The 22,602-nt window shown below is 47.3% G+C and overlaps 1 protein-coding gene across 1 annotated transcript; it reads left to right on the forward strand.

Annotated features, from left to right (window-relative positions):
- Positions 1-2,312: 2,312 nt before the first annotated feature.
- On the forward strand, positions 2,313-21,062 carry LOC135882798 (quinone oxidoreductase-like protein 2). Its single transcript, XM_065409824.1, has 11 exons — positions 2,313-2,420; positions 2,783-2,812; positions 3,586-3,742; positions 6,223-6,319; positions 9,310-9,368; positions 9,778-9,843; positions 10,222-10,331; positions 13,459-13,540; positions 14,646-14,827; positions 15,693-15,921; positions 20,588-21,062. The coding sequence occupies exons 1-11, from the start codon at positions 2,377-2,379 to the stop codon at positions 20,654-20,656; spliced, it is 1,125 nt and encodes a 374-aa protein (XP_065265896.1). The 5' UTR covers positions 2,313-2,376; the 3' UTR covers positions 20,657-21,062.
- Positions 21,063-22,602: the final 1,540 nt, after the last annotated feature.

A 22,602-nucleotide genomic window follows, 5' to 3' on the forward strand; every position in this document is an offset into this window, starting at 1 on the left:
GAGAATGAGAAAATCACGGCTGTTGTAAAATGGTGACACTTCCCTCCCTCACAGGTGCTTGGGTGGTGTGTGTGTGTGTGTTGCTTCATTAGTTTTGCAAAGAGCTTTGAGAACTGGATGGAAGCATATGGCAAAAATACTGTTCTAAAGTTCCTGTAGTTAAACAGTTAAACTGTGCTTTAATCTAGGCGCAAGCAACACTGGGACCACCAGGAAGTTGTCTTCCCTGGAGTGGTTTTAAAATGAGAGAAAACACCTTTTCTTGAGGCAGGAGAGGTGGTTTGGAATAAAGAAGCACTGGCCTGAACTTCCCCTGCATGTGACCACAATGTTTGGACTAAGAACCCGCCGCTCCGCCACGCCACCCCATCTGAGGTCTGCTCTTCCCTGCTACGCCCTGTCTTCTGCTTCAGCTATGGGGAAGAGTCTATGATGGAGAGGTCTCAGAAGGACAGGCAGACCTGCTGCGCTGTTTACAGTCTTCACCTCTCCCTGCCCTGGCCTTCCCTTGAGTCAACACTTGTCATGTGCAGTGGCTGGCTCTGACCTCAGGGTAGGGCATGGGGAGCAAGTTTGGAGCCTAAACAACTTTGAGGCTCTGTCCCCAGGTGCCTTATGCATATACCTCCTCCCCAGGGTCTTTCTAGGAGGTAGAACAGGGGTTCTCAACCTTTTACTTTCTGAGCCCTCCCCACCCCACATGCTATAAAAACTCCAAGGCCCACAACAACTGTTTTTCTGCATATCCAATAGATTAAAAGCCAGGGCCAGCGAAGGCGTTATAGGGTTGCCAACTTTCTAATTGCACAAAACTGAACACCCTTTCCCCGCCCCCTTCCCTGAGGCCCCACCCCTTCTCTGAGGCCCTGCCCCCACTGACTCCAGCCCCCCTCCCTCCGGTTGCTCGCTCTCCCCCACCCTCACTCATTTTCACCAGGCTGGCTTAGGGGGTTGGGGTGCAGGCTCTGGAGTGGAGCCAGAAATGAGGAATTCAGGGTGCGGAAGAGGGCTCCAGCTGGGACAGAGGGTTTGGGTGCAGGTGGGGGTCTGGGAGGGAGTTAGGGTGCAGGAGGAGGTTCCGACCTGGGGCAGGGGGTTTGTGGTGTGGGCTCTGGCTGAGCAGCGCTTACCTCAGGTGGCTTCTGGTTGGCAGCAGGCTCCCTGCCTGCCCTGGCTCTGTGCTGCTTCTGGAAGCTGCCACCATGTCTGGCCTCTAGGTGGAGGTGTGGCCAGGCGGCTCTGCGCGGTGCCCACGTCCGCAGGCGCCATCCCTGCATTCCCGTTGGCCGCAGTTCCTGGCCCAGGGGAGCTGCGGAGGCAGTGCTCAGGGCGGGGGGCAGCACATGGAGCTTCCCTGATCACACCTGCACTTAGGGGCTGTAGGGACATGCTGGTTGCTGCCGGGAGCTGTGTGGAGCCAGGGAGCCTGCCTTAGCACTGCTGTGCTGCCAACTGGACTTTTAATGGCCACCCGGTCAGTGGTGCTGACCACAGCCACCAGGGTCCCTTTTCAACTGGGTGTTCTGGTCGAAAACCAGCTGTCTGGTAACCCTACAGCAGTGGGTCTCAAACTTTTTAACTGGAGACCCCTTTCACATCGCAAGCTCTGAGTGCAACCCCTCTAATAAATTAAACACACTTTTTAATATATTTAACACCATTATAAATGCTGGAGGCAAGTGGGGTTTGGGGTGGAAGTTGACAGCTCACAACTCCCCATGTAATGACCTCACGATCCCCTGAGGGGTCCCGACTCCCAGTTTGAGAACCCCTGCCCTAGGGCATTAGAGGGTGGCAAGCAGGGCAATTGCCCAGGGCCCCAAGCCATAGGGGGTCCTGCAATTAAGTTGCTCATGCTTCAGCTTTCTTCCCCACGCCCCAGCGAGTCTAACGCCGGCCCCGCTCCCTGGTTTATTTTGACGGAGCCCCAGAAATCTGCTCGCGTTCCCCCGGGGGGCCCTGGGACCCCTGGTTGAGAACTGCTGAGTTAGCATATATGCAAAGTATTGCTCCTCCCCCCAAGTTAAGTCAGTTTCTCTCCTCCTTGCTGACCCAGGGGAAAAGGCAGGGTCAGGAAACTGGGGCAGGGGCCCTGGCGCTGCAAGGTGGGGACAGCAGCAGAGCAGTGGCCGGCTGCCTAGAGCCGGGGGTGCGGAGGCAGGGCTCGGTGGGATCCAGACTCGGCACGACTCAGGCAGGGCGCTCAGCGGGGGCGGCGCAGCCCGGCAGGAGGGATCCCCGGAGAGGGGCGGGCGCTCCCGGGCCGCGGAGGCGGGGTCGGGGTCGGGACGGAGCTGCCGGGCAGTCCTTGTTGGAGGCGCTCGGGGCGGTGTTCACTCCCCGGAAGCCAGCGCAGGCTGCCCGGCGCGGAAGAGCATGACGGCGCCGCTGGCGGGGCTGCTTCGGCTGCAGCGCGGCAGGTCTGAGCTCGGCTCCCCTTCCAGCGGCCCCGGGGCAGCCCCCTCTTCCCGCCATGCGCCGCCCCGCCGGCTTCCCGCACCCTCAGTTGCCCGCGACCCTGGTCCTGCACCGCCCCGGCCGCGCTCCCCCCAACCGCGGCCTGCACCGGCTGTGCTCCCTTGGAGCCCCAGCTCTGCTCACTCCCGCCCCTTCCTGAGCTCCCAGCCGCAGTCCCCCCTGAAGTTCCACCTCTCTGGGCTCACGCCTCCCATCCCGTGCAGAGAGCGGGACGGTGCTGGGGCTTTCCTGCCGGGAGGGAGGGGAGGGGCGGGGGGGGGGGACAGTGCTGTCAACTCTTGCAACATGTGGTTTGTTTTTAAAGGCGTTTAGCTCCTTGGGATCTCGGGATTAGGTGAGTAATAGCAGTTTTGCGCCTTTTCCCGTTAAAGTAAGTTTCTAGCTCTCCTGGTTGTGGAGAAAAGCCTGAAAACAGGGCCTGAGAGCCCCTAAAGGCTCTGAACCCAGGAGGCAAATAAAAACACCCCGCCCCAATTTTTATAGGTGCATATATATATAATCTCATGTTTTTTGAGTGCTTGAGGTTTGGCAGCACTGCCGCTATTGCAGTGACAGGGTTACAAAGAAAATCTAGGAGTAGGCACATGGGAGACTTTGACACTGAGCAGAGGGCAGCCTCTTCTCCTCCAGCAGAGAAACCTCAGGTAACCCCAGGCAGCCTTGTTTTAGGGACAAAAGGTGTTAAGAAATGGCAGTGGTTAGATTTCACCACCTGCACCATACTTAACTCAAATCAGGGCGGTGGTGGCTGCTTATTTAGGTTGTACCTAGAGCAACCTCATTGTGCTAGGCACTGTACAAATATATAATAACCAAGAATAGTCCCTGCCCTGGAGGTCTAAGTACTATTGGATCCGGTGTTATTGGAGTCTTTCATCAGCAGTAAACTTCTCTCCCACTTTGTTTTTAAAATTAAGAGTAATGCAAGTTCAACCACTTTATGGAGAGGTTATAGGCAATCTCCTATGTACAGTCAGCAGTCTTTGCTGTATAAAGTACTTTCAATATCTTTTATAACCAAAATGCTTTATGAAATGCAGCTGCTTCTGGGGTGGGAAGGTGGCAACGCAGCACAGTATAACACTAGTGCTTACTCTTTTGTTGCAGGAGCAGTGCTTCAGGTAAACAGCTTCTGGGATTGTCCTCCCTGAACAATGACATCCTATCGCAGTCCTGCCAGAACTATCGCGCAGTGCTGTGCACTGAGCTGACAAAGCCATTGATTATTAGGAACCTCCCATCCCCTTCTCTGCAGCCCCATGAGGTACTGTGATTGAGATGTGCAGAACTGCTGATTATTTCAAATAATCTAATATCTCTTAGCTGGTAAACCCACCTACATCCCTGTGTCTCAGGCTCACAGCCTTGAAGTCCTGTGCTAGTCCTCTTGGTTTCTTTCCCCTACATCAATGCTATTGGTAAATCCTGCCGGTTTTTCCTCTTAGACATCTCCAAGATCTGCCCACCCCCTTCGCCATCTGCCCACCCCTGATTTGTGCCCTGATCATCTCTCACTTCTACTGCAGCACCCTCCTCCTCACTTAGTCTCCCTCACTCTCTCCTCACTGTCACCCACAATCCAAAATCCATTTCCTGTCCCGGTCTTGGTCTGTCTTGACCGTTTACATTGCAAGCTCTTCAAAACAGGGACTGTTTGTGCAGTGCCTAGCACAACGGAGCCTCTAGATTCTACTGCAGTAATAATACAACAATCTTTTCATCGGTAGAGCTCAACACACTTTACAAAGGAGTCAGTATCATTATCTCCCTTTTTACATATGGGGAAACCGAGGCACATAGAGGTGAAATTGATTTGCCCAAAGTCACCCAGCAGACTAGTGGCAGAGCCAGGATTAGAATGCAGAGCCCCTGAGTCCCAGTCTAGAGCTCCAGCCACTAGGCCACACTTCCTCCCTAAATAATAAGAGCTTTAGAGATGAAGGTTGTGTGCAGATTAGAAAGGAGAAGAATTCAGTAAGAAAGAGGATGGTTTGGGACTTTAAAACAACCACTGGATCAAAGGCTGAGTGACTTTAGTTGAGTCCCTTCCCGTCTGAGTCTCAGGTTCCTTGTCTGTAATATGGTGGCAATCCATACCTCACAGAGCTGGTGAGAGGCTTATTTCATGGTTGTACTGCACTTTGATCAAGGAAAGCCCAAGTGCTAATTATTATTGTATCAGCACTAGGATCAGGTAAAATAAGGTGAAAATCCATAGTCCAATGCTTAGTGCTCATGTGTACACAAATAATGTATTCTGTGAAGGCACAGAGAAGCCCATTGAAATGAACAGCTGATAACAAAACTGTGACAATCAGGGTCCAGACACCCCAGTATCAATTGATTGTATAGAATATTATTGTACTATAAAAGTGTATTAAGTGAGGTATCCTATAAGAACTGGTGACACACTGGTCATGAATAGCATTGCGTGATGTGTACGGATGGTGTGTAAACAGTTATGTATATGCGCTGGAAATGTGTTCCTAAAAATCTGTTCTGGGGGCAGACTTGATAAACAAGTTGTCCTAGACAAAGGAAAGTTGTTTTGCTTGTTTGCCTGTGGAATGTATTCAGAGGAATACATTTCAAAGGTTTATTGGACTATAAAAAGGAGAGAACTCCTTAGTTATCCATCACTTAGCCAGAAGGGCTAGAGATGTGGTAGCTCGATGTAAGTGAGAAAGCTGTTTAGGCAAATATTGTGGCTTGCTATAGTTAAGTCTTGGATGCTAAAAAGCATGTTTTATTTTGTTTTGCTTGTAACCATTTTCTGTTTAGCTCTGCTCTGTATTGCTTACATTCTTACATTCTTTATTAATAAGCGTATTCTTAGTTTTTACTATAAACCATCTCAGTGCTGTATATTGAAGTGGAGCATGAGTCCGAACAGGCTGGCGTGTACGCTGTCTCTTTGGAGGCAGTAAACGTAATAATTTCTGTGGGAGTCCGGTGAGAGGGATTATACACAACAGAGACGTCTCTGGGGAACTTGGGAACTGGGGTTTGCTGGATGTTCCCTGCAAGGCCAGGTTAAGATTGTCAGTCTCAAAGAGTTTGCTGGTGAGGTTGACGGATGCTTGTGGCAGGGTGCTGATGTCCAGTCCAAGCTCCAGCAAAGCTGTCTTGCTGAGGCAGAAGTAGCACAGTGGCTGACAGTTCTGGGTGCGCTGAGGAGAGTGTCAAAGAAATAAGCCTGTTAAAAGAATAGTAAAGTAGTACATAATAGAAAAGTATCCTGAGATAGTAACTGCTGTTCAGTGGATACTATCTTCCACCAAAACACTGGGGGCCAACTCCTCCGCTGGTGTAAATCTGCATAGCTCCAATAAAATCAATGGAGCTCTCCTGGTTTATACCAGCTGAGGATCTGGTCTGTGCCTCAGAAAACATGGGAGTCTTTTGAGGGAGGGATGGGCCAGTGGGTTGGGTTCTGGCCTGGGACTAGAAGGATTGCGATTTGATTTCCTGCTCTGCCACAGACATCCTGTGTGGCCTTGGGTAAGTCACTCAGCTTCTTTGTGCCTCAAGTCCCCGTCTGTATAATGGGGTAATAGTCTTGCCCTTCCTCCCAGGGGTGTTGTGAGGAGAAACACATGAAGGATTGTGATGTGCTCAGATACCGTGGTAATGGGGACTATGGAAGTACCTGGGAAAGGGGAGAGCTGTTTTAAAATGCCAGTGCAGTGAAGTCATCTGTTTAAAATGTTTCTATTGCTTGAAAGGTTCCATTCTCTCTTGCAGGTCAGGGTTGGCGTCCATTACTGTGGAGTAAATTTTGCGGATATCTTGGCCTGTAAGGGTCTGTACCAGGAGAAGCATTGTCTTCCATTCACTCCTGGTAAGTAGGAGTCTGTCTGATCTGTGTTTAATTCTGAGTGAATTTAGTGCTGGGGACAGATTGACAGCGCTGGGGAATAAAGCTATCCAGCTATAGAATAGGTGCAGTGTAGCCTTTGATGAATTAACACCAATTGGGGTGGTGGTTTTGTGTGTCATGAACACCCTGTCCATTAGGAACCAGGCTGAGACCACCTCACTCATTTAATATAGGCAACTGAAGAGCCAGAAGATGGAAACAAATTGTGGACCTTTCTGACCTTGACTGGAGTCAGACCAACAGCCTTGTGGTGGATGTCTTCATGTCCTGGCTAATTATAAGGAAGAAAATATTTAAATATGTTTTCCCAGACATTCCCAGGCACAAGGGGATTGGGATGGACTTCCCATTCTTAACACTCACTATTCCTTTGTCTCTTCTACAAAGAGAATGGCCCACAGTAAGTGGGATGTGTATTCGGCCAAGTGCTGCCTCCTTGTGGCGATCCGTTTCTTGTTTTTGTATACTGTCATGCTGCTCTGGGGAAACTCTCTGTGTATCCCTGCCTCCGACACAGTGCTTAATATGTGCCAGGGCTGCATCAGTTATGAATGTAAAAAATTTGCTTGAGCCCCAGCACCTAATTGCTTGAGCCCCAGCACCTAATTGCTTGAGCCCCAGCACCTCTTTCATTACAAATTAAGCTCTGCCACAGCTTTATGGTTAACCACATCCAGCTAACACATGTTTTGCATCTATCACCTTTAAGCCAGGTTTAGATCATATAAATTTAAATGTGCTCATTCTACCCTGATGGATTTTCCTAGCATAGACAAGACCTCACTATGGCCACCAGTCTCGTATCGCCTCATACATAAGTTATCCAGAGCTTTGTATTTTCAAAGCGCTGGGCAAAGCTTAACTAATTAATCCTCATGACGATGCTGGATGAGAGGTTGGTAAGTATAATGAAACGCACTTTACAGATAGCCTCTGTGTGTCTCACCCTGTCCATGTGCCTTGCCCAAGGTTGCTTGGCAACTCAAAGGTAGAACTGGGGTTAGAACTCAGTAATTCATAGCACCCACCAATGCAGTCCAGGTTACTATGCTGCCCTTTAAAGCAGTGGCTCCCAACCTTTCCAGACTACTGTACCCCTTTCAGGAGTCTGATTTGTCTTGCCTACCCCCAAGTTTCACCTTACTTAAAAAATACTTACTTGCAAAATCAGACATAAAAATACAAAAGTGTCACAGCACCCTGTTACTGAAAACTTGCTTACTTTCTCATTTTTACCATATAATTATAAAATCAATTGGAATACAAATATTGTACTTACATTTCAGTGTATAGTATATAGAGCAGTAAAAACAAGTCATCATATGAAATTTTAATTTGTACTGACTTCGCTAGTGCTTTTTATGTAACCTGTTGTAAAACTAGGCAAATATCTAGATGAGTTGATGTACCCCCTAGAAAACCCCAGTGTACACCCAGAGGCATAGGCGCCGACTTCTGCTCCTGCCAGGGCCGGCTTCAGCATTTCTGCCGCCCCAAGCAAAAAAAAACCAAAAAACAAACAAACCGCGATCGGCGGCGGCAATTGGGGAAAAAAAAGAAAAAAAGCCGCGATCGGCGGCGGCAGTTCAGCGGCAGGTCCTTCGCTCCTAGAGGGAGTGAGGGACCTGCCGCCCCCGAATTGCCGCAGGTGCCGCCCCTCTCCCTTGGCCACCCCAAGCCACCTGCCAGTGGGTGCTTGACCCACCTCTGCCCCCACTCCACCCCTTCCCCCAAGTGCCCACCCTGTCTCTTCCCACCCCTGCTCCGCCTCCACCCCACCCCCATTCCACCCCCTTCCCCAAGTCCCCGCCCCACCTCTTCCCTGCCTCCTCCCTTGAGGGCGCTGTGTCCCCGCTCCTCCCTCTCCCTCCCGGAACGCCACCAAACAGCTGCTTGGCAGCAGGCAGAAGTGCTGGGAGAGAGGGGGAGGAGCAGGAACGCGGCACGCTCAAGGGAGGAGGTGGGGGGAGCTTGGCTGCCGGTGGGTGCAGAGCACCCGCTAATTTTTCCCCGTGGGTGTTCCAGCCCCGGAGCACCCACACAGTTGGTGCCTATGCCCAGAGGTACACGTACCCCTGGTTGAGAACCACTGCTTTAAATATTATGTCTGCAGGGATCATTCTGTATAGTGTGTGTGTGTGTGGCTTTCTCCACGCTTGACATTCTAGGCATATGCCCTCCTCTTGTTGAATTCCTCCTGCCCCCAACCACCGAACCTCCTGTTCTTGTAGTGGTGAACATGCAGCACCTCTGCTGTGTTTGTTTGCACTAAAACCTTCAGGCTTGAATATCTCCTTCAGCCCTTGCCAGCCTGGGAGCTGACAGTCCCACTGTAGCTTTTACTTTATGATGATTTTAGAAAAGTCCTTACTTCTACTCTCCTCCCGTCCATTTACCCAGTACTGTTTTATCAGTCTGTGTTCCCACAGTGCCACCTTCTGGCCTCCTAGCAGCTTGCTTCTAAAATCTTCTCTAATGCAGCCTTCAAGTGCTGGCTGTATCCCATATGTTGTATGCAAACCTGTGCCATCATGGATAATCTGGTGATTGGTAACCTGGCAAATACGGTCATTTTCAGAGTTAAAAATCAAAGAGCAGCTGGACTCTGATCATCTTTGGAGAGACATGGTGGGTGAGGTCGTATCTTTGATTGGACCAACTTCTGTTGGCGAGAGAGACAAGCTTCCGAGCTTACACAGAGCTCTCCTTTGACATTTCAGTCTTTTCCAAGCACTGCACTATCTTTGCCAGCCAGTGGGAGTAGAGCTGCCTGCATCTGCCACACGAGGCTAATGCTAACGTTAGCTGAACTCACTGTCTGCTCTCCCCACCCCACCCCAGTCCAGAGCTAGAGTAGGTGAGACCCCTAGATCCCATCTGCAGAGGACAGTGCTGAGTGCAGCGGCCTGGTTCAGTGTTTGTGGGATGTGCATGTCTTTCTCCTGCTTTAGGAATGGAGTTTTCAGGGATGGTGATGGAGACTGGAGCGAAGGTCAGCACAGTGCAGGCGGTAAGTGAGATGTAGTGGTGCTGGGGTTAGGAACAGATTCCCAGTTGATCGGGGAGTATTGAGGATGCAGTGTGGGGGTACTGTTTAAGCCATCTGCACTATAGCATCTGCGAAGTTGTGAGCTCTGCTTGATGGGTTGGAGGTGTGTGCGGGAAGGTGGTAGTATTGCAAGTCTCATCAGAGAGAGGAATAAGGATCTGGAAAAAGAAGCAAAGGTGGGAAGGGCGGCTGGGGGGGGGGGGAGGTGTCTGATTAATGCAATTGCTGCCTGAACTGTTATCAAATTTAGTTTGTGCTGCTCAGGTCCTTCGTGGGAAAGAAGGAAGATCAAAGACTTAATCCAAAGAAAGGGGTGAGGTCAAGTGATTGTTCTTCTCCTAACACCTGTCCACTGGTGATTTTCCGGCAGGGAGACAGGGTAATTGGTGTGACTGGCACGAGTGCAATGGCTGAGGAGTGTGTAACTGATCAGAAGGTAACTACAATTTAAATATAAATTTGTCTTCCATTATTGCAAAAGGTTTTATGTCTCATGTTGTTTAGTTTTTGGCTCCTGTGAGATCTTCCAGTCTGTGCCTTTCTTTTTGATGTTTGTTCTCCTGCCTTCATTGCCATGGGCTGGGGTTTGCTTTGGAGAATCCTTGAAAACACGGAAAGGGCTGAAAAGAAAAATTGCATTAAAGCTTATTTGGATGAAATTAATGGTTTCACATAGTGTAATGTTTAGGACAGTTTGACAACATGCTTCTGTATCATGTTCAAAGTGCTCACTAAAGCTGTTGGAAAAGACAGAATTTCATCCTCTATCCCTCTACAGGATTAAGAGTGTGGCTCTGTCTATCTCCTCATGTAGATGCTGTGGCCAATCCCAGAAGGTGTTTCTTATGAAGAAGCTGCGGCATTGCCTGTGTCTTATGGCACAGCCATTTTGGCCCTGGAACATAGAGCACGCACGCAGCCAGGGTAAGTGATCAGAGGAGTCCAAAGCATGACATGTGTCCAGCAGTAATGATACTTAGCCCTTGCAGAGTGCACTTCATTTGCAAAAAATCAAACATCATATCTCATAAGTAGAGCTGGTTGCAATATTTTCAACAAAACTTTTTGGTCATTGGAATATACTGTTTTGTCAAAGTCTAAATGTTTCATGGAGACCTATTGATTTTGATGGAAAAGCTTCTGAGATCCAGGGTGGTCTCTCTGCTCACTTCTAGAGAGAGAGCGACCCCCAGATCTGAAAACCTGACCTTTTCAATACAAAAAGACATTTTGACATAATTCCATTTAACAAAAACGCTTGAAAGGTTTTTGCTTGTGTTCTGTATTGGAACGAAAACAAATTTCAAAGTCTGGAAGGTTGTCACGAAACAGAATTGTTCTCCAGCCAGCTATACTCATAACATCTAATCTCCCATATTAGGCACACATCAAAATAATGTCGAGGCACTCAGTAAACTTGTTAAGTATTATTATCATTGCCGCTTTGTAGATGGGGAAACAAAGACATAGAGGAGGTCTTGTGGCCAAGGTCATGCCGTACGTTAGTGATGAAGCTGGGAATCTCATCCAGGTATTCCTGGTTTCTAAACTCTGCTTGGATCACTAGATCAGGCTGTCTCTTTGTCCTGGGAGGAGTGAGGCTGCTATGTTTCCCTGGCCCCTGATTCACAATGAGTTTGACAAGAGTGTAGTGGAAATTAATGGGCATTGTGTATATGGGTGAAGATGTGTGTTTCGTTAAGTGTCAGTGTCCACACCGAGAGTGAGGACCACAAAGTAAACCAGAACTGGATGACAGGTTTCAGAGTGGTAGCCGTGTTAGTCTGTATCAGCAAAAAGAACGAGGAGTACTTGTGACACCTTAGAGACTAACACATTTATTTGGGCATAAACTTTTATGGGCTAATCCGATGAAGTGGGTTTTAGCCCATGAAAGCTTATGCCCAGATACATTTGTTAGTCTCTAAGGTGCCACAAGTACTCCTCGTTCTTTTTGCAGAACTGGATGCTGAATCCACCGTGAGGACATGTGAAGCAACGCTCCTGAAAAAAAGAAAAGACTCAGATCTGCATCCATTAGTATTTTATGGGAAAATACTAGGATAGAATAATAGCTGCTAGGGATGGAAATGACCTGTTTTGACAGACAGCCCATCTCCCTACCCCTCCCAGCTAGGGCAGATCTATTCTTTACAGTATATTTTCCAGTCCTTTGTCTCGTTTTTTAAATGTCCCAAGTGATGACATGTCTGTTGCTTCCCTCGGGAGATTATGCTGCTGTCTGGTTTCATGGGGTGTGCTCAGTGGAGGGCTCACTATGCTAGGCTTTGAGTCCCAGTCTGTGTTTCAGGGTTTTGTCTGTGGTGGCTGATTATAAGGGCAGTGGTGCATAGTTCAGTAGTGGAGGGGAGACCCTTCCAGGCTGACATGAGACATGCTGGAGAGGCTTGGTGGTCTGGGAGTGTGGAGGTGTGAGGGGTCCTGGGTTCATATAGCAGGAAACCCGTCACAGATATTGATGGTACCTTTACATTTATGGAGAAATGATAGTTTCAAGGTTAACACTGTACTGGGACTCTCTCTCTCTTTGTGTGTGTGTGTGTGTGTGTGTGTGTCAGTTTTTTCTCTGCCACAGACTGATTGTGTCACCTTGGGCAAGTTACTTAATCTTCGTCCCTCCATTTCCCCCTCTGTAAAATGGGGCTCATTCCCTACTTCAGAGGGATATCATATAAAAATAATAATATTGACTGATGTATGGAAGGTGCTCAGATACTATGGTGATGGGGTACCCAGACAGAAGATGGTCACCTTGAAAAGGCAATACACTAGTCGACAAACAGTGTATGTGTTACTTTAAAATTGTTCAACACTCATAGCCTGCATGAGGGGTGCTTTTATAAACCCAAAGTACACAAACGCATTGATAGCTTTTCAACAATTTAAAATTACATATTTAAAAAAGCATTTTATATCCTTGTGATGCTCTTGGCAAAAAGGTGAACCTGCTGAACAGAGTGATTCTTATAAGCCCCAGAAAACACTGCATATTGCTGTGAAATAGCTGGTAGGGTTGTGCTGTATCCCCGGCAGGCAAATTGTGTCCAAGTTCAACTTGTTGTTTAGCTGAAAATTAGCCTTGCTGCTCAATACCCGTGCATGCCATGCATTGCTCTGCTAATTTATCCTAAGACAACAGCTCTCCTTTTGGATAAGTAGGCTTGTACTGTTACAGGCAAGTCTTAAGGGAAACATTGGTCCCTTTGGGAGCAAAGGAGCCTGTTTGGGAATTTTTTTTTACTGCTGGATTGGGATTTGGAAGTGCAGTAAGTGACCTGTGGAGATTTTAGGGTGTGTATATGGAATAGTGGGTTTGCCTTTCCAGCAGCTGAATTATAATGCTTTAAACCCTCCTGGACAATCTCAGAGCTCTTTACAAACATGTTTGAATTAGGCCTCCAAACGCCCCTGTGAGGCACATGAGCATCGCTGGCATTTTACAGATGAAGGGAACAAAGCCAGAGAGAGAACTGACTTGCCCACATTGACACAGGAAGTCTGTGGCAGAGCGAAGAACAACATCCAGAGCCAACTTTTGTGCCTTAACAGAAAAAACGTCCTCTCCCTGCAGTGTAGGTAACTACATTTCTGCCCCAACTCTGCAAACATCGCTGTTACACCTGATCTGGCGTAAATGTATATCTACTTGTACAGTCATTGAAAACCAGCAGATATTCTCTTATCAGATCAATTCACTTTGGAATGTAAAAGATTCATACTCGACGGGGGATAGGGTGACTAGTTTCACCCGGGTATGAATTGGTGTTTGGGAAAAATCAAGCTCCCCTTACTCATGCCTTTGGGAAAGATTCTGGGAAAGAGAATACCATTTAAGATGGGGAAAATTCTTACTATTGAAACGGATCATGGGGTAATCAATTGCTGGAGGCTTTTTAAGCTGATCAAGGAGATCTTTCATCTTCAAAAGAAACAGAAAATTGTAAATTGTTTGCAGGCAGGCACGCAATGCAATGCTTTTCTGTTGTGGAGGGAAGCTCTGTTTATTTCAGTCTCTCTGTCTCTGTCTTAGGGAAATGGTTTTAGTGACAGCAGCTGCTGGGGCCACGGGGCTTGCTGCTATCGATGTAGCCGCTAATGTTCTCAAGGCAAAGGTATTTCCCTTTTTCAAATGAATCTATATGCTACATGTCCCACTGTAGTAATGACTGTGCCTTTTATAGCACGCTCCATCTGAGCATTCAAAGACCTTTCCAAACACTAATGAATTACATTTCACAAAGTAGGCAAGTATTATTCTCCATTTTCAAGATGTGCCTACTAAAGGACGTGGAGGTTGGGAGTTGCCCAAGGTGTGTCAATGAATTATCGACAGAGCAGGGAATAGAACCCAGGAGATTAGTAAAGTCAGAGGGGCTGGTAATCCAGTAAACTAGACTCCATCTCTCAGGCTCCGTCTCTCAAACACAGCACGCACGCACACACACACACACAAATACACTTTCCCCTCGTGAAATACCTGCCTTCCCTGTGCTCCTGCTATGGGCTCCGTTGTGGATCCCCATCATTTCTCTTGATTCTTCCCAGTGCAGAATGGAGCTCTTATCTAAGTGGGAGATAGAGGGGGAATGTTTTCAAAGGTGCCCAAGTGACTTAGGCTCCTGAGTCCCATTTTAAAAAGTGATTAGGTGCTTATGAACCTAATTCTTTTTGAGAGTCAATGGGACTTAGGCTCCTAAGCCACTAGGTCCATTTGAACATTTCAGCCTTTAGATTCGAACCAATGTAGATCTAAGGGAAAATAGTGTTTGATGTTTATGGGAATAAGAGATGGATTTCTTCCAACCATCACAGTATAAATCAGTTAGGAAATAGTATGCCGCTAGGGTTTTTGACAGAGACGCTACTTTTTTTTTTTTTTTTTTTTTTATAAGTAGAACACCCCACAGTAAAAAGAACTGCACAAAGTGACAAGGCAGAAATAACTCCAGTTCAAATGGTTTGCTGTGCGTGATAGAGCTCCCACAAAGCACAGAGTCTGACTGGAGAAATCTGAAGCAAGTAACTCAGCAGCTGGTAGGATTTCACTCAGAGGGGAGACTATTATGCTGCTAGGGATGTAAAACTCCTGGAATGCACTGGGGTATGTTAAAAATCCGGTGGCACACAGAACAAAAAGACAGTCCCTGCCTCGACGAGCTCAGCTCTTTTCCACCATGAAAGATCAGACTGTAACACTGGCTCCTCCTTTGTTTTCAGGTGATAGCAGCAGCTGGAAGTGATCACAAATGCAACCTGGCCCTGCAGAAGGGTGCAGCCCACAGCGTGAATTACACCCAAGGGAGCCTAAAGGAGGAGGTGAAGAAGCTTACAGATAACAGAGGGGTCAATGTAGTTCTTGAGGCTGTTGGAGGGGACATCTTCAAGGAGGCGTTACATAGGTGAGTTGAAATACGATTCCAGTCGCGTTCTGAGTGATGTGCATTACGGGTGTGAAATGTGTGGTCTCCTGGTACCCTCCCCCTGCATGCTTCAGAAGTATCCAGTTGAAACTTCAAGGGAATGTAGGGAGCCACCAGAATGAAATTCTGCAAGCTGGAGTTTGGGCATAACACCCATGCTCGCTCTTTACTGACCACAGATATTTAGGGCCTTGATTTTTTCACATGTAATTAGAAAGAGGGGTGCCATCTAGTGCCATGCTGGGGCGTTGGTTCAGTACTGACTGGGAGAAAGTGTCTCTGATTAATTAGCAGAACCAGTTCATGCAGAGCCAGTTTCCCTAGGAGGCCCCATGCAAGTACTTGCTAGAGCTGAGGTTCTGAAACTTAATAAAGAGATAATTTTGTGAATAACCCTCACTGGCAATCGCAGCATGTACCTGTGTCAACTATAGTAACTACTCACCTGGAAAAGTAACAGTAGGAAAATATTTAATGTGTTTTCACCTGTCCTTAATGTGATGTAAAAGGTAGAAACAACATGGACCAGTCAGCATCATGTGACCAGCCAGCTGTCTGCAGGCCACCAGCAAGTGCTCAAACTTGGAAACAGTTGGCCCAGATGCTCCCCTTTTAGTTGACAAATTCTGATGAGATCCTACCTGCAGATGGTGCAGTGGCAAAGTTCTCTCTTCACTGAGCTAACACCCTAGTATTCAGTTTGAGACAGTGTTTCATTAAGGACCAAACTTTGGTCCCACTGAAGAAAAGGCAACCCCCCCCCCCCTTTCCCCAGTGCGATCACGATTTTACCTTATGCTTGCTCTTCCTCGTTAAATACATCTCCTTTCCCTCTCCCTTGCAGTTTGGCTTGGGAGGGCAGGATTGTGGTGGTGGGTTTTGCTGGAGGAGCAATCCCCTCTGTCCCAGCCAACCTGCTGCTTCTGAAGAATGTGTCTGCCTTGGGAGTGTTCTGGGGTCGATACCGGGAAGAGGACTTTCCTGTTTTTTCGTCATCCCTCTCCTCTGCTCTTTGGTACTGCCAGGAAAGACGGATCCAACCTCATGTGGGAGCGGTCTTCAACCTGGAAGAGGTAAAGTGCTGCCCAAGATGCCACTCATTGGCAGGATTCACAGTTCTCTGAGAGAGGCTAAATAGAAGGAAGAAGCTGTCTAATCTGGTGGGCTGCTATCAGCACTCCCTGGGGGATGGGAAGGCCCAAAGCTTGAGCCCCTGTACAAGGGTGCTGGAACAATTTGTATAGTGGGGGTGCTGAGAGCCATTGAACCCAACTGTAAACCCTGTTTGTAATGGAAATCACTTCAAGCCAGGGGATGCAGCCACCCCCTCTCACCCCCCAGCACCGCTCGTTCCAGCACCTATGCCCCTGTACTTCTTAGGGAGGGAGAAATATGAGTTACAACTAGGAGACGTGGGTTTGATCTGTGCCTCAGAACTAACTCTAAACTCCAGTATCCGCCAAGAACCTGTCATCACTACAGGAAGTAAATGCTGCTGTTGATTAAATTAAAACCTTGGCATGCATATTTTCATAAACTGTGATGACCTTATGCAATGTCGAGCTCTCAGGATTGCTTTGTTTACAGTTAAGTTTTGTGTCTGAGTGAATTTTGTGGGAGGTGAATTCTCTCTGATTTGTACAAAAAACCCTCCAGTTTCAAACACAGCACAGAACCATGGTTCTTTAAGAAATTCCCCCCCCCCCCTTTTTTTTTTGCCTCCTTCATTCCAGTGTTATTGGCTTTAAATGTCTCCAATATGTATGATGATTATTTAGTATTTTATGTTTTGGAAGTGCCAGGTTGGGCCCCCCTTGCGCTAGCCATGGTACAGAGCTGTAAAAATGACAGCTCCTTTCACAAAGACCTTACAATTTAAGAGGCAGTAATACAATGGGGTAAAGGGTTTTTTTTGTTTTGTTTTGTTTGGTTTTTTTTAAGGTGATTTGGGGGATGCAGCTATGTCTTAATTTACATCTTTCACTCTGGGAGCCATTAGATCAGTGGTTCTCAACTTGGGGTCCGGGGCCCCCTGGGGGCCACTAGCAAGTTTCAGGGGGGTCCTCCAGCCATGGTCAGCGTTAGACTCGCCGGGGCCCAGGGCAGAAAGCCGAAGCCTCACCGCATAGGGCTGAAGCCCGGGGCCATGAGCCCCATTACCCGGGGCTGAAGCCTGAGCAATGTAGCTTCATGGGGGCTCCTGTGGCGTGGAGCCCCATGCAATTGCCCTGCTTGCTACCCCCTAACTCCAGTCTCTGGCTTTTATATGCAGAAAACCAGTTATTGTGGCACAGGTGGGTCATGGAGTTTTTATAGCATGTTGAGGGGGCCTCAGAAGGAAAAAGGTTGAGAACCCCTGCATTTCAGTTCCTGGATAATGGAAGTGCCATGAGATGGTCAGCTCTTGTGTTATTTCAGCCTCATAAATGGATCCCTGAGGCAAAAAGCCCACAAAGAGCAAATTCCAATACAAATACTGAGCTGTTTGGTCCTGCAGAACAAACTGCACTGCAGTGATGACTTGCTCAGGTCACCCAGACCTGTGAGCCACTCGGTCACCGCTCTGCCTCAGCAAGAGTGAGCTTTGCTGCTGCTAAGTCATGTATCAGCTCCTTGGCACACCAGCTTGTCTGCCTTGCCAGCAAACTCTTCAGGACTCTGCCAGTCCAAACCTTGTTTTGCTGGTCAATCGGTGAGCCTCAGTTCCCCAGAGACATCCTTCGACACTGTTCAGTCCCTCTCATAGAAGTTGTTAAGTTCGCTGCCTCCAGAGAGACAGAGCATACAGCAGCCTGTTAGATTAGCTGAAGATTTAAACTTCACTTCACTACACAGCACTGAGATGGTTTTGTAATAAAACAAGAATAAGTTTATTAACCAAGAACATAGGTTTAAATGATTTCAAGTAAGAGGGAAAGAAACATGAAAAGTTACAAACAAAACACACTTTCTAGTGACTAAAACTTAACTCCAGCAAGTTACAATCTTTTGCAAAGCAGGTTTCTCACCTACAGTCAGTTCCCAGAGACTTCAACTCCCTCAGTTGAGGGATCTGCCTTTCCTCAGACATCAAGAGTTCTGGCCTCTTGTGTCCCTCAGGTGATGGATGCCAAAATTTTTTACTGTTTCGGCTTATATTTTCCAAAGTCCATTGTCTCTGTTTCAAGAGGCAGGAAGGTTTCCTGGGGGTACAGCCTCCATCCACTGCCCTGATTGTTAAGTAGTCATCTCTCCCATTTGCTAGTTTGATGGCTTTGTTTACCTTCCATGTGAATATACTTCCATTGTTTCTGGCCTCGTCTTGCTCAATTTACACTGGTGACAGAGTCAAGCGGCTGAAACAACATTCCTTTGTCTAGGACAGGCTGGGCTTATGCACTGTTTCCCAGCCACATTGTACGAACATATTTCCAGCACTGATTCTTTAATTCTTTATACACTGCCTGTACATACACCACACAATATTATTAGTGACCAGTATGTTATAAGTTTGTGTATGATACCTTACATGACACCTCTTAAATATAGATTATGACAACAGTGTGTTGGAGCAATGAGTGTGTCAGGCCTGATGTGAGTTACGGTGTAGGGGGTCCTCTGCCAGTTGGCATTGAGGGGCTCCTTGGATCATGACTACCACCTATTGTACTTTAGAGTAACAATCTGATTGCATTTAAATTCCACTATTCATTGCGTCACACACTCATAATTACCTCTCAAACCTAAAGAGAACGTTAGCCACCTAAACCAGACATCTGCACCTCATAGATGATGGGTCAGTGGCAACAAGACTGACAAGGAAATTCTGGGAAATGCTACTGGCAATAACAATCTCTGATATTTTCAGTGTCAGACTTTGCAGAGACCCATCTGAGTAACATTGTTATGAGCTGATAAGAAAGCACCAGGTACCCTGAGGGCCGTTCTGGCCAAACTCCTTAGCATGATGAAGGAAACTGGTACTGACTCTATCTTCACCTTGCAGTAGTTGAAAATGGCTGATAGAAATAGGCTGAAGATAGAGAAATTAACCCACCCAGTAAAGGATTAAGCCTTTGAGTGTCTCTAATACTACCCCATTGTGAGTGGGTAGGGATATTTGATCACTGTGAATTTCCATTTTTTTGTGGATAATGATTTTAATTGAGGTATGCAGGTGGGTAAAGAGGTGCATGGTTCTGTGGTTGTGACCAAAAGCACCCCTCTATTCACATGCTTCACACCCTTGTAATAATCTTTGTACAAAATATGCCTTTCGAGGTATCACTGGAAAACTAATAACTCACTGGTCAATATTATCATGGTGAAATGTATGTAGCAACATTCTATGTAAAGTAATGACATCCCCCTGTATGACATTATTAGCACATGTTCACTCCCACACAGCCTAGGCAACGGTTGGTCTGTCCTAAACAAAGGAATGTGTATTTACCTCAGTTTACAGATAAGTAGTAAACAGAGTCCTCGAGTAAGTAAGAGGGGGAAATGGCAGGCCACAAAGCAAATTTGCACTTCAGCAAACACAGGAGAGGAGAAAAAAGGCATGGATCCTCCTTCACCACCAGCTTCTATGTCACCTTCTTTACTGCATGAATAAACTTTACTTTGAAGGGTAACCTTCTGAAAACTCTGCTTCAAAGGTTCACTGGACTATACAAGAAAGGGGCAGAGAACCCCACGATATCTCTCTTTCACTTAAGAAGACAAAGGCCCCAGCACCTCTGGGCCTTGGAGATTGATCCTGACCTAGGAAACGGTCAGTTCCCATCTTGCTGGAAGGAGGGGTGTGTGTATGAGAGAGGCCATTTTGAACAAAGCCTTGAACCGAAACTTGCTAGATTAGGTTTTAAATGTTTAGCTGCGATTTCACTTTTATTTGCCTGTACCCATTTCTAACTTCATCTCTCATACTTGAATTCACTTAAAGTCCTATCTTCTTTTGTTAACAAACTTGTTTTATTTTTTAATCTAAACCCATCCAGTGCTGTGTTTAAACAGAACTGTTCGGTAACTCCAGTTAAAGTAGCAAACTGTTGAATATTGACTCTTTTTACAGGAGCAGCGAATCTTAATATCTGGACTGTCCAGGAGAGGGCTGGACAGTGCAGAACAAAGTTTTGTGGGGAAACTCAGGACTGGTAGTGTGTTGGGGTCACCCTGCAGGTAGTAACCAAGGCTGGTGGAAGCCAGAGTGTGACCGATGTGTTGCTGACAGGCTGCTGGGGTCAGAGCTGCTTGGCCAGGGCTGCAGCTATACACAGACATTCAGGGTGTGACTTGCATGCTGTTTGTGGGCAGCCCAGGTTGGGAGCTAGAACAGCAAAACATCATGAGGCAACCAAGGTTGTAGGGCAGCTGCTGACACAGCCTCTCGCTGGCCTGGATTGCATTCCGGAATGTGACAGTGGTAAAGTCACTGTCAGATTTTTAAAGTGTTCCAACCCTGGCCTCTAAAACTGCTCCTGAAATCCTTGTGCATAATTGTTTTTCCTGCATGCACAAATCCAAGTTTTCATATGCCCCAAATCTTTATACACACAAAAAGTCGCAGGGCGATTTTTAAAGGCCACTCCTAAAAATTTGGCCAAATACATCTGCCCTCTAGAAATTACTGTAGAGAATGCACATTAAGGTGCCTACAGTAGCAACCAACACTTGCAGGAGTGTGTGTGTGTGTGTGTGTGTGTGTACATACATGTATATGCCCTTTCGTATAAACAACAGGTTTTGTGCTTGCAGGTGAATGAAGCCTTTAGCCGTGTAACCCAGCGCAAGTCAACAGGAAAGGTCATCATCTCAATTAAATAAATCAGTCTGTTTCCTCAGGACACAGCCCCTGCTGCTGTTGGACTAATCAGCAGAATCACCCTTCTGGCTTATGGATTCAGACAGCCAAGTTGCATTTACCCTATGATTTCTTGCATGATTTGTCTACCACCACCATTAACGTAGAGGGCTCTGGGCTCCTGCTTAGGGTTAGATGACATGATGGTATAAATACTTGTGCCCATTGCTAGCATTGGTGGAGTTGCACTGGCGCTTGACAAACAGTGCCAAGAGTCCTAGGGGAGACAAGCTTTCACTGTGACGGAAAGAGGGAGAATAGATGCAGAGCAGTGCAATTAATACAAATGTAAACCAGACTCTCTTTAAAGGAATCACCACTGGGAAATCTCCTTAAGTCTCCCACTGTGAGCAGCGTGTGCTCTGTATAATATACCTATAACATCCTTGTGTCCCTAGACCAGGGCTTCTCAGACTCTTTTTCCATAGTGTGGTTCACCTTTTAACAGAGTGTTTATGTTGGGGATGCCTCCCCCTTCCGCTGGCAGTTGTGCAGACCCCTCCTCTCACATTTATGGTTGCACAGACTGCTTCCTTTCCATTGGTGATGACCTAGTATCTTAGGGTATGTCTACATTGCAGTCAGACACCTGCGGCTGGCCCATGCCAGCTGACTCAGGCTCACAGGGCTGTTCAGTTGCGGTGTAGACTTTCCAGCATGGGCTGCGGGGTCCTCCCACATTGCAGGGTCCTTGAGCCTGGGCTCCAGCCTGAGCCTGAATGTCTACACCGCAATTAAGCAGCCCCTTAGCCCAAGTCAGCTGGCACAGGCCAGCCATGAGTTTGCATGAATTGCAGTCAGACCCTTTGTGTCAACCACAGTCATGACTTTCCTGATGTTACCTTTCCACATAAGCAAAGTGTTTTTAGCTTCTTGTAATGCAATTTAAGAGCTGGAAATGAGGAGGGGAATTAGTGCCATGAGGCCAGTCAGTGCTCCACCCACCACAGTTTGAGAGGAGCTGCCCTTGGTTGTGATAGAGCAGCACTTCTATATGTAGCCATTACAAAACGGTCAGCTAGAACCAGGCAGCTTGGGGTGAGGGGTAGAGTTGAAATGAAGAGACATGAAAAAACATGAGGTGGGGGCACAGCTTTTGCAACGGTGTCACCAGCCATTGGTCCATATCGCCTGTTGCCCTGCCTTAACCAGTGGCTGGCATTGCATGAGAAGAACCAAACAACCCCCCAATAATTGCTGTACCCAGCCACTTGCATGTGGCACAAAAGACTTCATCCCTGACTCCTGTGTCAGCTCAGCTTGGTCCCAAGAGGTGTAATTATACGGATGGTGACCTTGGTGAGTGTCGCTGCGAACAGGAGAGACTTCAGTCTGAGACACTGTTAACAAGCACCATTGGCTCTCTCGAGCCTGCCTGAAAAGAGCTGGACCCACGACATCCTGCAGAACGCGCTCTGGTAGAACTGTTTGATGTGACAATACCTAAATTCCTCCACGCTGCTCTGACTTGCAGTCCACATCTGTATGCCTCAGAACTTCCATCAGACTAGAGCGCTTTCTAAATGTACAATAAGCCTTTTGGTTTTCTTAATATGGCTTTGCTGCGGCTGTGGAGACCAGGCTGCCTTGCTCTTGTCTTTGCTGCTGTGGAGCGATGACCAGCTACCCTGGCTTCTGTCCAGTAATTTGGAGGAGCCTGTAAAAGTCTTTCACTCCTTAAAAACATGACTGATTCCTCAGATTGCCACCAGTTTCCTGCTGCAGGAGGCTGGTGTCTTGGTTGCTTGTTAGTGTCCTACATAGTTGTGAACAATTAGAAAAGTTCTGCAAATGACAGCTTGTTCAAATAAGCTTCAGACTAGGTGGTCCTGATGGTCCCTTCTAACCTTAGAGTCTGTGAATTTAAGCTGTGGGACTGGGGGCCACAAACATAAGAATGGCCATACCA

The sequence above is a fragment of the Emys orbicularis genome, chromosome 8, assembly GCF_028017835.1.
Source record: "Emys orbicularis isolate rEmyOrb1 chromosome 8, rEmyOrb1.hap1, whole genome shotgun sequence".
In the NCBI taxonomy this organism is placed as follows: Eukaryota; Metazoa; Chordata; order Testudines; family Emydidae; genus Emys; species Emys orbicularis.

Coding starts and splice junctions, on each gene's coding strand:
- LOC135882798 (XM_065409824.1), top strand. CDS start 2,377: ATGACGGCGCCGCTGGCGGGGCTGCTTCGGCTGCAGCGCGGCAG. Junction 6,320..9,309: donor TTGTCTTCCATTCACTCCTG/GTAAGTAGGAGT, acceptor CTCCTGCTTTAG/GAATGGAGTTTTCAGGGATG. Junction 9,369..9,777: donor AGGTCAGCACAGTGCAGGCG/GTAAGTGAGATG, acceptor ATTTTCCGGCAG/GGAGACAGGGTAATTGGTGT.